This window comes from Castor canadensis, chromosome 12 (genome assembly GCF_047511655.1).
Source record: "Castor canadensis chromosome 12, mCasCan1.hap1v2, whole genome shotgun sequence".
Lineage (NCBI taxonomy): Eukaryota > Metazoa > Chordata > Mammalia > Rodentia > Castoridae > Castor > Castor canadensis.
In genome coordinates, this window is record NC_133397.1 from 21433366 (window position 1) to 21448406 (window position 15041).

The 15041-nt window shown below is 51.4% G+C and overlaps 1 protein-coding gene and 1 long non-coding RNA gene across 6 annotated transcripts in view; one reads left to right on the forward strand and one right to left on the reverse strand.

Moving 5' to 3' along the window:
• Dnmt3a (DNA methyltransferase 3 alpha) overlaps positions 1-15041 on the reverse strand; it is a 100806-nt gene that overhangs the window by 44304 nt on the left and 41461 nt on the right. For 4 of the 5 annotated variants that reach the window (XM_020162639.2, XM_020162637.2, XM_020162642.2 and 1 more), the window contains exon 4: positions 1755-2025. In XM_020162639.2, coding sequence (XP_020018228.1) covers positions 1755-2025 — 271 coding nt within the window. Of the gene's footprint in view, positions 1-1754; positions 2026-4097; positions 5674-15041 lie in introns of those variants that run through there. The other variant, XM_074049310.1, reaches the window with a different exon arrangement.
• Positions 4536-8390, forward strand: LOC141414772 (uncharacterized). Its single transcript, XR_012439624.1, has 4 exons — positions 4536-4690; positions 5048-5178; positions 5597-5882; positions 7683-8390. It is a non-coding gene; the product is annotated as an uncharacterized lncRNA (long non-coding RNA).

A 15041-nucleotide genomic window follows, 5' to 3' on the forward strand; every position in this document is an offset into this window, starting at 1 on the left:
CTGTGCCAGCTTAGGTTCCTTTGTCCTAGTGCCTGGTGGCACCACGTTTCCTTACCCTCAGAGCACTGATCTCCATGCAAAATTGTACATTTTAAAGTGCATAGTCTCCAGAGCCAATAGTGAGGTCCTTGGGGGCAAGAACCAGGATTCTGTTCAGGATGAGTCCCCGACAGGGCACCAGGCAACACATCAAACTGGTGCTTAACGAACACCTGTTGGCTGACTGAAGGAGCTCCTGAGAAAATCAGAACTTCTAAACTAAAAACAAACCCTCAAGACCAAAAAGCAGCCTTAGAGCTCTGGCTCCATCCTGCCAGGCAGGAGGGACTGCCCTGGACCTGGGCAGCAGCATGGCACCTGTCCACGTGGGATCCCACCACCCTAGAAGTAGGGAGCTGGTTGGGAAGGGTGCTGAGCTCCTGGGCAACTCCTCCTGCACACCTGACACTGTGACTGGAGGGAGGGTGTCTTTCTCTTTACCCTCACTCCTCTGAAGTGGGAGATAGACACTAGGAGGCCTGGACAGTTCCAGGACCTACCAGCACTGAGCCCCATTCCAGAATAGCTAAGGAGAGTGAGAAGCTTAACAAATCCTGGCTCTGCCACTTCCAGATTTGGAGGCTGAGAACAAGTCACTTCATAAGCTGAAGCTTTTTAAAATTCCCTTAAGATGGGGATAATAATCCCTCCAGAATAAGACTGTTTGGAGAAGTAAATAAAACAACAAATGCCAAGGGCCTCGGCAAGTGCTTTGCACACAGCAGAGCATCATAAATATTTGTGGAATAACGAGTGAAAGATATTTTTAAATAAGTTTGGAAATCTCTTTTCTGGAAATGTTCTCTTCTGCATAAATATTAGGTTTGGATCCATGCAAAATAAGTTATGCCAATTAATCAATTTACTCACTCTATCATACACACTTGGAAGAAGACTTTTTGAAATTAAAATGCACATATGCAAAGCAACCTGGCAGGGCCCTGGGAGGAACCAATGTGATAATGTATGAGGAAGTGCTGTGTAAACTGTGAAGCCCCGTACAAATGGTAGTTGTCCTCATTACTGACTTGTTTACAGCTTGGTTGGCCCTGAAATCTCTGGCTTAACCTGAAAGAGAAAAGTGGGCAACTTTCCAGGATTCTGAGGCTGGGCCAAAAAGTCCCCAGATGGAGAGGCCACCTTCCTCCAGCCCTCCCCGTGCCCCCTTATCACACCAAATTTCCGGTACAGTCAACCAAACTATGGGGGGTGTGGGCACTTTGCACCAGGAAAGACAAACAGGGCATTATCTGTCACCTTGCATGTCCAGGCCAGTGGCTACACACACAGTGGTCCTCAAGAGCTACAGGTCATGTGGAAAAGTAAGCAGGCCAGGTGGGGGCTGAGGGAAACTGAGGCACACACCAGCTAAGATAGAAGGGGGAGGATTCCTATTACCCTAGTCTAGCAACCCTTGGCATGATGCAAATCCGCCGTTGCCAGATCTAGCTTTTTTTTTTTCAGGGAAAGCTAAAACTCCAGATTTTTATGTGAAATTTCTTGATTTAAAAATACTGGCAACTAATTTTTTTAAATGTTTAATGTACTATGTGGGCCAAATAAACATGGGTACAGATTGCATTCATCCTGAAGCTTCCAGGCCAGAGCCCAGCAAACAGACCATCAGCTCGCACCCCAGGTCATCTTCCTGGGACTGCCAGAGAGCTTACACTCTGCCCCTCAGGAGGCTTGGCTAGCCTCATGCCAGGACTCACCCTCTTCCGCAGGGGCTCCTCGGCCCTCCTTGGGTGCACAGCAGCCATTCTCCACTGCTCTGGAGGCTTCAGTCGGGGTCTCAGCTGCACCATCTCCCTCAGCTGGGGCCCCGCCCTTCTGCCCCCCAGCGGGGCTCCCCTCTTCTGGCTGGGGCTCACTACGGTTCTCCAAGTCCCCGTTGGGCAACAGTTCTGAGGGGCCTGAGTCCTGGGCCATAGATGGGGACTTGGAGGTCACTGGAGGGTCTTTGGGCGTGTCATTGCTTTCCACCTGGAAAGAGGAAGAAACATTACACAGGGGGGGATTAGAACCACGGTCTTCACCTCTTCTGGATCATAGACCTCTGAAGTTCTGGTGCAAGTTCTGTACCCTCTGTCCAGGAACCTGTGTCCATGGACACCTCTGTGCAAGCAGATGCATCACAAGTTTACTTTCAACATCAGAGGGGTCATGGGCTTAACCCTTGAAGTTAAGGGGTCTTGGACTCCAGTGTAAGACACAGGATAAGAAGCCAAGCAGGTTGGTCAGCCTGGTCCCACTGCCCCAGGAACAACCCACTGCACTCTCATTCACTAAGACTCCTCAGTGTCCAAGACTTCTCGGTAGCCCTTCTTCAAAACAAACACTCTTCTATCTCGTTCAAACTAGGACCCCTCCTCAGAAGGTTCCAATGCTACCAGATAAGTTCTGGGGACCCCCGGCTGGCTTTGCTTCTGTGGTCAGAGTCCTCCCAGTCTTATGGGCTCTGAAGACGTGAAGGTCAAAGGAGACCTCCCAAACAAGCATTCGCTGGGCCCAGGCCTAGTGCAGCTCTCTGCACCCTGGCTCCACCACCACCCCTCCTCAGACCCAGGAGAGCCAAGCCCCACACAGGTCTGAGAACTGGCTCTCTCATGCCTTCCTTGAAAAGCAACACATTGCTGCATCCCCTGGGGCCTGAGGATTGAGCCTTCTAGCCCAGAGAAATTGAATAAGGAATTATGCAACTTGTCTTTAAACGTGTCACTGCTTTCTTGGCCACTGCCTCTTTAGGATCTCTTGGTCTCCCTGGGAAGCAGGTAAGGAATCCAAGGGTCTTCCTTGCTGTACGTGCACACTCTGTCCTTGGCCATCTGGAAGCAAGTGGCCAGGACATCTTGAAAAGAATGAAGGTGTTCAACTTGAGGCAAGAAGAGGCCAGGGTCCCTGCAATCAGCACTCTGCCACTGTCATGGGGCCACGAAGTAGAACGCCAGAGGCAGAACTGGCTCAGAAACCTCAGCTAAGGCACTGCTCTCCAAGGGCACCCCCACCTGTAAGGTGAGGTCACTAGGCTCAACCAACGGACACCCTGTCTCTCTAAGTCAGTTTTTTTCTATTATGAAAGTAGGGGGAAGCAGGGATGGGGAAAGGTTGATCAAAGGGTACTAAGTGACAGGAGTAAGTAGCTCTGGTGTGGTACGGCAGAGTGGGTGACTGTAGATAATCTGTATGTACTACAGATCTCAGGCTAGAAGGATTTGGAATGTTTTCACCATAAATAAATGGTCAGTGTTTAAGGAGACAGATATGCTTAACCTGATTTAAATATTACACATGAATATAGATGCTGAAACACCACATGATACCCCATTAACATGTGTAATTTGTATTTTTATGTATCAGTTAAAAATTAATTAAAAATCAGACGCATGTAAAAATTCAAATCTCCTAAAAATAAATAGTTTTAAAAGATTAAAGGTCCTATTTTAACTCCCTGCCCCCAAAATCACCTCCTCACCACACTTAGCAATCGTGAGTCTTTTGAGTCTTGTTACAGTTGTAAAAACTGTAATACGCATTCACACATGCGTCCAACCCCACAACTGTTACGACTCTACTCAGACTTTCTACGACCTGCTTTTCCCCTAGCACGTGCATTAGGCATCTCCTCATGCCAGTGCATGCAGCTCTGCCTCCTGTTTACTCATGCTTCAGGATTTGTGCAAGCGGTGGACACTTGGGCCCACTGCTGCTGCAGCGAATACCTGGCACCTACAGCTCCCTAGCCTGTGTGTATCTGGAGGACACAGGCGTGGGGTGAACTGGCTGGGTTAAGGGCCCTCCTGTCTAAGTTTGGGGACAGTCACCAAGTCACCTGAAGAAGCCTTCAGCACCCATGCACACAGCCTCAGAGGCACTGGTTCTGGTCTCTCTTCACAGTTCTGAAGAAGAGTAGAAGGCTACTTCTTCTTTGCAAATCTAAAACTGGAACTCTGAGCCCATTGCTAGCTGGTGAGGAACCGTCCAAGGTGGCAAACAGGAAAAAACTAACAAACCCAGCGTCCTCCCAGGTATGCTTCTCCCCTGGCCGGGTTCCCTACCTGAGGAGCCTCGCTGCTTTCCCAGGCTGTGGTGTGGAGTACAGGCAGACCCGCCTCCGGGAAGATAGAGAGGCTACTGGGGAAGCTGTACCCCTGCAGTCCTCACCAGATGGGGACCTGAGGGCTGCAGCAGGAAGAGGAAGTGTCTGGTGGGAGGGAGCAGGCCAAGAGAGCCGGGGTGGCTAACAGACCCCTATTTACTGCCTCAGCCTCCATCCCGTGTGTCTACCCCCTCCCCCACCAGGACCTACAATGCATCTCTCTGAGGTAAATCCCATGACCATGCAAGGTTAGGTTAAGAGGGGGAAGAAGAGCAGCCTGCACTGGTACCCCAGGAGCCAACTTCGGGGGTCCAGCTGTGTCAGGTACAAGGCCTCCAACATGGCACTACAGGGAGCTGGGCATGGGTAGAGCCAGTCTCTCACTGTGGGTGGGCCTTCCTTTAGCCACCTGCTGCCCTCTGTCACTTCCTGCCTGGAGAGCACATGACCTCCTCCCACCCTGGACTCACTTCCTGTTGACTAGCAGCTCCATAGCATAGGGACCCAGGAATGACAGCCCTGAGATCCAACCCAGTCATTCAAGCCCACCAAGTAGGTGATCCCTGGCAGGGGGTGGGGGGTTGCCAGGAGAACCCCCGTCTGCAGGAGCATCAGACACACCATAGAGGTGAAGGACATGCTGGGCAGATGAGGGACAGACAAGGGCACGCCGCAAAACTCCAGGCCCAGGGTGAGCTCAGTGGTTTAAATGTCCCACACTATGGCCCACACCACACTCTTCACCGCTATCCCTACCCTCCACTGCCGCCTCTCTGGTTCTGATGAGCCCTGAGTCCAACACAGTTCTGGGATTAGGGACAGTTGATGACTCCTGCCATGGTCAATTCCTGATCCACCTTGACATCAAGAATGTCCCTGGGCTAACTGTGGTCCCTTATCCCTCTGCAGGGCCCAGGATAACTGTGTGGTACAAATCCACCTATAGGAAACCACAGAAAAGCAGGAGGTCCAGGGAAGATGGCCAAATCAGTTCTCCAATCTCTGTGGAGGAGCTGGACATCACCATAGGGGCATCTCAGGTGAGCAGCCTGGGGGAAGACCAGCCAGGTCAGGTCTGGACTCTTCTGCTCCCACCTGCGAGCTACCCTGAAGTTCCCCTCTCTCCTTTCCACTCCCTGTCCCTATACTTGTCACTCTTGGTACACAGAGACTTGCTTGATTCAGGGTCATTTAGCCTGGAGCAGGGCACTGACAACACTCAGTAAATATTCCCAAACCAGGGCTAGGAATGAAGCTCAGTGGTAGAGTGCTTTCCTAGCACACTCAAGACCCTGGATTCCACCCCCAGCACTGAAAAAAATAAGTATTTCCAGTGGACTTGCCCAGAGAAAGGACCAGGTTAAAAGTGAGAACGCCGTGCTCCAGAGCTAGGCTCCTGCTGCCATGTCGGATGGAAGTGTCAGACCAGCTGCTTTTTGTTTGTTTTCATTTTGACAGTGCCTTGGAAAGAGACTGTACACCCTGGAGACACACATTCCGTCTGTCACCCCTGGCCATCTCAGAAGGCACCAGCAGCAGCTGCAGCTGCAGGTGACAGCTTCAGAAAGGAAACAGCAGCAGCTAGCACCCCCTCTCCTCCCTTGGGGGATGTGCAAAGCAAGGATCCCAGATTTGAGCAAGGCTCAGTCCTGTATCCACCCAGCATGTCTTATTCTGGCTCTTCAAACCCTGCCTACCACCTCCAGGAGCCCTCGGAATTTGCTGACCTTCACCTTCTTGCCAGGTGAGACCACACCCCAGCCCTAGGACAAATGCCTCCTGCTTCCCTGTTGCCCACAACCCTCCTTAGTCTCTCCTGTGAGCAGCGACTCCAGGCGGAGGGCATCAGCAGTTCTCCAATGGGGAAACTGTCACTCCCCCCAGGCCATTTGGCAATGTGTCTGGAGACGTTTTTGGTTGTCACATGGGCAGTGCTGCTGGCATCTAGTGGACAAAGGCCAACGATGTTGCTATGCACCCTGCAGTTACAGGACAGCCCCACACGGGGAGTTATTCCACCCCAAATGCAATGACCAGAGGCTGCCACCCCAAATGCAATGACCAGAGGCTGCCACCCCAAATGCAATGACCAGAGGCTGCCTTCTTTTTTTTTTTTTTTTCTTTTCAGTGCTGGAGATCAAACCCAGGGCCTCGTGCATATTAAACAAGGGCTCTCCCCCCAACCCCATCCCAGCCTCTGGACTTCCCTTCCTCCCTCCCTCCCTCCCTTTTTGGTGATACTGGGGTTTGAACTAGGGGCTTCACACTTGCTAGGCAGGCACTCTACCACTTGAGCCACACCTCTACCTCTAGTCCTGGACCACTTTTTTCTAAGGAATGTTAAAAAAAAAAAACAAAACTTAGCTGGGCGTCCAGTGGCTTACACCTGTAATAAAAGCTCCTCAGGAGGCAGAGATAAAGAGGATCATGGTTCAAAGCCAGCCCAGGCAAATGAAAAACCCTTCACAAAAACAGGACCAGTGGAGTGGCTCAAGGTGAAGGCCCTGAGTTCAAGCCCCAGTACCACAAAAAAAAAAAAAAAAAAAATTTTTTTTTGGAGATACCTTGCCACATAGTCCAGGCTAAGCCTGAACTCAAGATTCTTTAGCTTCAGGCTCTCAAGAAGCTGGGATTACAGATGTGTCCCACCACACCTGGCTCCCTAAGGAATATTTTCTGAAAAACTTAAAAAAAAAAAAAAACCCTGTGGTAAAGTACTAAAATTTATCGTCTTTAGGGCCAGACATGGTGGTGCACACCTGTAATTCCAGTTACTGGACAGGTAGAGATCAGGAAGGATCATACTTTGAGGCCAGCCTGGGCAAAGTTATCAAGACCCCATCCCAACCAACAATCCTGGCATAGGTCTGAGGTTCATACCCTGGCAAAAAACATGAGACCCTATGCAAAAACTAAAGTAAAAAAAAAAAAAAAAAAAGAGCTAGGGCATGGCTCAAGTGGTAGAGCACCTGCCTAGCAAGCTTGAAGCCCTGAGCTCCAACCTTAGTAATGCCAAAAAAACCCCTCTATCATCAACCCAAACAGAAACTCTGTATCTCTTGAACAGTGACTTCTCCCTCAAGCCTCCTAGTAACCACTGTTCTATGCTCTGTCTTCTAAGGAAGATTTTTTTTTTTTAGTACTGGGGTTTGAACTCAGGGCCTCACAATTGCTAGGCAGGCACTCTACTACTTGAGCCACTCTGCCAGCCCTTCTAAGGAACATTTTAAAGTGTGTCTGTCCCTCTCCCTCTCCTGGGCAGGTTTGGTGCTAGGCCCCACCCTTACTCACCCCCAGCCTCACCCCATCCCCAACTTCCAAAGCCCCCCCACTGGCAGGTGTGGACAGCTGCTGGCTCCAGCCTCACCCTGAAGGATGGGGGTAAAGTCCACTGCAGCAGTCAGCCCCGTCCCCAGCCCACAGCAGGCCACCCTACTTCATTACACCATTCATCATGCTGAACCTAATTGTTTGTTTACTGGATTTCTCCCTCCTAGACTGTGGGCTTTGCCTTATTTATCTCCTTATTTCTTTCCATCCGCAGCTCCCCAGAACCAAGCCCAGGACCTGGAAGCCATATGCTTATAAAATTAATTAACATAATTATCCCAGTGACCCTGGGGCAGCATGTTGACCTTACTTTTCTGAGGCAACAGACTCTAAGGCTCACCTCAGGTCACACCTTCTCTGCGGCAAAGCTTCCTGGGTGACCTGGCACAGGAGGGCATTTTAACACTGACACTCTCTCTGGGAAAAGCCCCCCACAGATCCCAAACTTCCCAGAAGGAAAAGTGGGCTCTGCTGTGCAGAAGAAGGAAAGTCAAGGTGAAGCAAGGAGCCTTCTGCAGGGACCCCTCCAGGCTGGAACCAAATCCCCAGCCCCAGCCCCGTCCCTCACCCTCACAGCAGAATCTCCTTCCCCTCATGAATCCACGTCTCCCAGGAGGGGTGTGTGTGAGTGTGGGAGGGATACTCGAGATCCTACTGGGAGGATGAGCGATTTTCTGAGTTCCTTTATCATTAGTTCTAATGTTTATGCACAAGAAGGGAGGACAACGTGTAAGGGAGGTGGGGCCCAGGTGCCAGGGGGAAGGCTGGGTAGCTGCCCTTCCCCCTCCTCTTCCACCTGGAACCACCCTGAGCTCCTCCTGCCTTCTCCAAGCTTGCTATTGTGTCTTTAAGGCCTTGGCAGGGTTCACCCATCCGGGAACTCTGGCGTCTGGCCAGCGTGGGCCCTTGATACACAGTCAGACAGCGGTTTACCTCAGCCCAGCAGAGAGACACCGACTGCCTCAGTGGGGGGCAGAGATTCACATGGATGCCAGGAGCAGTGGGAATAGAGCTCTGCCCACACTCTGTCTTCCACTTACACTGCTGCTCCTCTGATCCTGCAGGCCCACCAGCCCCCATCCAGCCCGGAGTTTTCCAGGTTGACTCTAATTTCAGGAAACAGCCGAAGGCCCAAGTGAGCAGGGAAGTCCTGCCCTCAAAGCACTGGCACTGGGCCACTACTGTCCACCCCCAGACCTTCCTGCAGCCCCCTTTCTCCAGCAGCCCTCCACCAGAGGGCTGCTTGCAGCTGAAAGTGGCCTGTGGCAGCAGGGAAAGCCAGGGGGCTCCTCTCCATGCCCACTCCTAAGACAGGTTCCCAAAGAAAGCTTTCTGGAGTAAATGTATCAGAACTCCAAAGCTGACAAGGATCCTTCAGTGTCCTTTTCTCCCCATGGAACAGCCAAAAGGGCCACCAGTGGGACAAGAACAGCAGGACCAGTGGCCAAAGAGGGCTACTCTGGACTCTGGTCCCAGCTTGGGTAACCTGAGGCGCTAGCAGATTCCCCTTCCCACTTCTGTTGGGAGCTGCCTCCCTCCCCCTGTGTGTAAACCAGTAGAGACCCTCAGGGCTCAGCCAAGTCCCCACTAGGCTGTCACAAATTACGGCAAATGGATGCAAGGACAAACGTGCCCAGCAAGTGGCCAACCCGCTGACGTTTATCTCCAGCAGGGACACTTGTCCACCTGGAAGAGGGCCTGGCTCTGCTCTTTGAAGTCAACCTCAAAGGGCTTCAGGTGGAGCTGGAAGCCCCTTGGAAAGAGCCACTCTATCCAGGAGAGCTATCACAGTCTCCTCTGAAGTTGTATCTATTTCCCTTCTCCATCATCCTGAGGGGTCGGGTCTGGGAAGGGAACCCCCCATAGAAAATGGGGCTTACGTTTGATGTCTAAGTGGTGTCCTCACTGCTCCCTGGCACCATGTTCATCCTGCCCCACCAGGAGTGACATCATAGCCTGGATCGCATTCCTGCTCACTGGGCCTTTGTCCCTCCAGATTGGAGAGCCATAATCTCTTTAGTCTGTCCTCACTTGGCAGCCCCATCCTTCTCCGATCAAGTTAGCTGCCCTTCTCTAGAGCTTTTCTAGCTTACTGCTCTCTCCCCCGAGGTGGGAGAGCTGAAAGGCTTGCGACTCTCCAGGTGAGAGTGAGGGAAGAAAGCAGGGTCAACAACACTCCCCAGCTTGTGTGGCCTGTGCCTGTGCAGCAGGAATGAGGCGGGTACAGCTGGGCTCCTACGATGTGGCAGCCAAGACCTGTGGGTATGAAGGACTCACAGGAGGTGGCCCTGGAATGTGTGACTGGTGAAGGATTGAGGGAGGGACACAAATAGAAAGCGTTTTCAAAAAAACACAATGGTGCCTGGGATTTCACGTGAATGCTCTTCCAATAAGAACAGCTATGTAAGGCTGGGCATGGTGACACATGTCTGTAATCCCAACATTACATTAGGGAGGCAAGAGGATCTCGAGCTCTAGGCCAGCCTAGGCTACATAGCAAAACCCTGTCTCAAAAAAAAAAAAGCAGCAGCAATTTAATTTGCATTTTGTTTTTGCAGCCCTGGGGAATCAAACCCAAGTTCCTATGCATGCTAGGAGAGTGTCCTACCACCACTGAGCTACACTCCCAGCCCTAGGAGCAGCCATCTATAGTGGCCTCCACTACTCCTGCAGAACACTGACACTATCACTATTGTGCCATTGCTGAGGCTGTGGCGTGAACCCCAGTGGTCAGCAGCCCAGGCCTGGCCATTTCTGCACTCCCACTGCCAAGCCCACAAGGCCCTGGGGCTGGTTTCTGACCCTATCTACTATTCCTCCCTCCCATCTCCAGGCACTCACTTGCGTCGCTAGATGAGCCCTGGTCAGGGGCTCCCCAGACACCCACTCCCTTACTTTACAGCCTCCTCATCCAAACCTAGATAAATACATTTCTGAACAGATAAAGAGTAAAAACCACGGGGCATGGCGATACACGTCTGTAATTCCAGGCAGGACTTGGGAGGCAAAGGCCAGAAGATGGCAAGTGTGAAGGCAGTGAGGGCTACATAATCAGACCTTGTCGCAAAAGAATAAATAAATAAAAAGTAAAACCCCTCAGGCTACGTGCAAGCTACCTTGCTAGCCCCAGATGTCTTTTCTTTCTTTCTTTCTTTTCTTTCTTTCTGTCTTTCTTTCTTTCTTTCTCTCTTTCTCTCTCTCTCTCTCTCTCTCTCTCTCTCTCTCTCTCTCTCTCTCTCTCTCTCTTTCCTTTCTTTCTCTGTACTAGGGTTTGAATTCAGGGCCTACACCTTGAGCCACACCACCTTTTTTTGTAATGGGTTTTTTCAAGATAGAGCCCCAAAAATTATTTGCCCTGGGGTAAGCTCAAACTATGATCCTCCTGGTAGCTCCCTCTTGAGCAGCTAGGATTACAGGTGTGAGCCACCATTGCCCAGCTGGACATATTTTTAAATGAAAGCCTCATTCACATAGCTTCACATAGCTAGGCCCTCTGCTCACAGGCCCTGCCTTGGCCTCCCTCCAACATATCTGCCCTATACCTTGTTCAGCAAGGCCCCAGAACTTCTCCTTTGCTGCCCCCTCTTTTAAAGCTCCAGTAAGCCCCACACTGGCCCACAGGTCTTCCCTGGCTTCTCCAGCATCCATAGGAATCCCACAACTCTTGACATCCACATCACTGACCAGGGCCTTCCAAACTGGACTCCCTTGGGGTTTATTTGATTTCTCAGGTTGGGGAATCACAAATAAGAATTGAAAGTCCCATTTTGCTCACACCTTCCAACAGGAGAGGCCCACAGGACAGACTGATGCAGGCTCACAGGAAGAAAAGCCATCATGGAGTGCCCCACAATGGGAGAAACTGTCTCAAGAAGTTTTGTGCCTAAAACTGAGGAGGGGGCACAAGTTACCAAGTCCCATTCAACAGGCTGGAGCAGGTGTATTTCAAATCTGGAAATTGGTGGTGGTGGAAGTGGGAAATAGCTGAGCTCCATCTTAACTTGGAGATACATCAAAAGTCCAAAAGGCTAGAAAAAAGAACACACATACTACAAACCCCTAAATACTGCTGATGACAGGAGTTGCAGTGGAATGGCCCCCCATGTGGGGCAGTTCTGCCCTGCTGAACCCACTCCCTCGGCTGCTGGAGGGCAGCTGTGCAGTATGAGCCCAGCTTGGCTCAGCTGAGCCCAACGCCAGCTCCAGCCCACTCCTCCTCCTCCTCCTCCCGCCCTTTCTGGGTTATTCTTAGCAAGAGGTGACCTCAGAATGCTCCCTCCAAGCAAAAATAACCCTGGAGGAAGTTGGTGGGTACAAACCCTCAATGAATAAATGCATATAGCTAGTAAACAGGGTATGGAACCCTGCAAGGCAGGTCACTCCCCACCAAGTTCTGGGGAGCAGGCAGAATCTGGAAGCACCCACAAAGGACAAAGCTGTTTGGGCTTGTGACCAGCTTCAGCCAGCCTCACTTACCACCCCCCAATGTCCTCAGGAGCTGGGGTACAGGAAGATGCCCCTTCCTCCTGCCCTGACACACACACCCAGGCTTGGCTTCCCTGGCCGACCCCTCCTTCCTACCACAGGCACTGGCCAGCCCGCAGGCCCTGGCCCAGGTGCCAGCTCCCTTCCTAAGCCCTACCCAGCCCTGCAGCTGACTTCCTGTTTCCTGTTGCCGGCAGCATCCTGGCTTTAGCCAGTGCTGCAGTGGAACCAGGCCATGGCCTGGTTTTAAGCAGACCTGCTTCCCAGACCTCAGACCACCACCTCTTTCCCCTTAAACATGGGCTCCTTGATGTTTGGGTCAATCGCCTTCCTCTGTTCTACTTTTTTGTATGCTTTCTGGGAAAGTCTATATACTTTTTCAAACAGTCCTGCATTCAAAGAGTCCCTGGGGACCCAGTCGGCCGGACCACATGGCTGCAGTGGTGAGGAAGAAAGAGCATGATGGGTTTTGCAGTTGTGAGGTATGGAACCCAAGTCCTGAATCCTCTCTGAACCCCAGTCTCTTCATCTGAATGTGGAGATGGTAATGACTCAAGTCCCCATCTGCCTTGCACAGGTTTGCTGTGGGTATTGGAAGAGATGATCGTGTAACAGGCCTTTGAAGGCAATAAACTGCTACACAAATATCAGCCTTTTTTTAAATTTTGGAGGTACTGAGGTTGAATTCAGGGCCTTGTGCTTGCTAGGCAGGTGCTCTACCACTTGAGCTATACCACCACTCCAAATATTAGCCTATATTCATGATCTCTGTCCGCAGCACAGAGTGGACAAAAGCAATATGGCTCCCCTTGGCAGTTCTGCAAAAGGATGGCACCCAGAGTCAGAACTAGTGGAAAGGACAAAATCCTTCTATCTGCTTTTCAAACTGGCTGGGGTGCAAGGCCAGGCTTTGGTTTTGGATTTTTAAATTCTCTATCCACTGAGAAATGATACTTATGTAAAATTAGAATCAGGTACATGGATGTGGCAAATATCAAATTAATCAAAAAAAGAAAAAAAAACCTCCTATGGTTGGGGGAAGATTGTTTGCCTGGAATGCAGAGTTCCGTCCCCAACTACACCTGCAAAAATACTTACCCCCGTTTCTGTGCAGACAAGTGACAACCAGTGCTTCTTAAAATGAGGCCTGCAGACCACTAATGTCCACGCACATGGGCTTTTACTTGTTTGCCTTTGATTTGTTAGGGGTTCATTTATATTAATCGCACAAATGGATGGAAAAGGGAGAGGACAGATGAGCGGCAGTTGCGGAAATGGGCTTCATTTTCAAGCTGCTTTGACGGGCTATGGCTCCGGGACAGGTAGAGAACAGGAAAGGCTATGGAACAGCCTCAGAGGCAGCAGGGGAAATGAGCTTGGGGTGTCTGTGGGACAGTGAAAAGACGGAGTGTCTATGGACAAAGAGTGGTATGGGAGCTAGTGTGGACACAGGAGAGAAAAGATGATTAAGTTGCTAGAATGCCAGATAGAATGGTCTAGATCCTGTTCCATAAGAAATGGAGTCCCCAGAGATTCAGGAACAGAGGTGTGCCAGGTCTTGTATTTCCTGTGACTGCAGGACTTCTCTCTGGCACACTAACCTGAAAGGTAAGTCTTCTTTATCTGGGTTTTTGACCCCACGCAGTGGGAAGGGATGGGTGAGGAATTCTGGAGAGTACACGGCCTGAGCATCCTGATGGAGTCTACCTGGGCGGACGGTGCAGCCAGGAGGCAATGCAGCAGCACCCAAAGACAGATGACTGCTGAAGGCAAACGCAGGCCTGGAGCAAAGGAGGAAGCCAGTGATTTCCTACCTTTGGGGCTGGAGGGGAACAGATGATGTATGTACCTTGGCCCTCCCTGTGCAGCGCTGACAATGCAAAGTTTACACAAAGCAAGCACCACCTCCGAATAGGGCTCCTCTCTCACTTCCCAGTGCCTACCCTTGGTTACACCTGTCAGAACGTAGCCATGCTCCTTGCCCTCTCCAGGCTTAGCTGGATGACACACTTCCCACTCCCTGGTGAATCTGTTCCCAGGGCCACAGCTGCAGCAACTGTGGGAAGGGAAGAGAACAGGACCAGCACCTGCCCCGCAAGTGCCAAGATCCAGACAGAATCCACCAGGCAGCCCAGGCTGGGGCTGTGGGCTATCCTTGGCTGCAGCAGGAATTCCCCTACTCAGGTTCCCAGGGAGAGCCATGACAACTGTGGAGCTCCAGGCCACCTTTCTCTGTTCCCTTCAACATGCAGGGTGTCCTTCCCAACAGATGCCTCTGGCCCTTGCCTCCACAGTCAGCGCAGCTTCCCCCAGGCTCTCTGACACACAAGAGTCTCCTGACACTGGAGGTTTCAGGTGTCACCGAGGACACAGGCTGAAGCACAGCCAGGCTATTACTTGCAAAGGCTGTGCATTACCTCCCACCCAGGCAGCTCAAGGCTGGGTGCTCTACCCTAGGGGCCTGCACCCCAGTCTATGGCACAGGTTCATTATCTGTCCAGCCCCGCACATCCTGGCTCTGCTTTGCTGTTTGCAAAGCGCTCCAGAGGGCGGACAGAGCAGGTATTATTGGCATCCCTGCTTTACCAGTGAGGAAATGGCTCAGGGAGGTTAAGCAACTGGCTCGAGGTCACATAGCTGGAAGCAGTAACTAGGTGCTGTTTCTTTTGTCAAACTGGGTTTCCTATTCTCTCTCTCTCTCTGGCAATACTGGGGATCACATTTAGGACCTCATGCTTGTCAGGCAGGCTGTCTACCACTTGAGCCACACCCACAACCTCCCATGGTCTCCTGGAGAGGAAAGGTTAGGCCAGGCACATGCAGCCCAGTGGTGAAGACTGAGCCCATCTCGGTCATAGCCAACTAGAAGGAACACATCCTTCCCACTTTTGCAGAAGGGAACCTGAAATTCAGGCTGGGGTGTGTTGGGAGCTGGGATTCAAACCCAGGTCTTCTGGACTCCAAAGACTGTTTTTCCTTCTGCACTGAAGCAGGGGTTATATGACCGCTCCCCCCCCCAACCGTCTTTCCCCATCCCACTGAGCCCCTCTTCTCTCTCACTGGCCATCTGCCTGCCATTTCCTTGTGT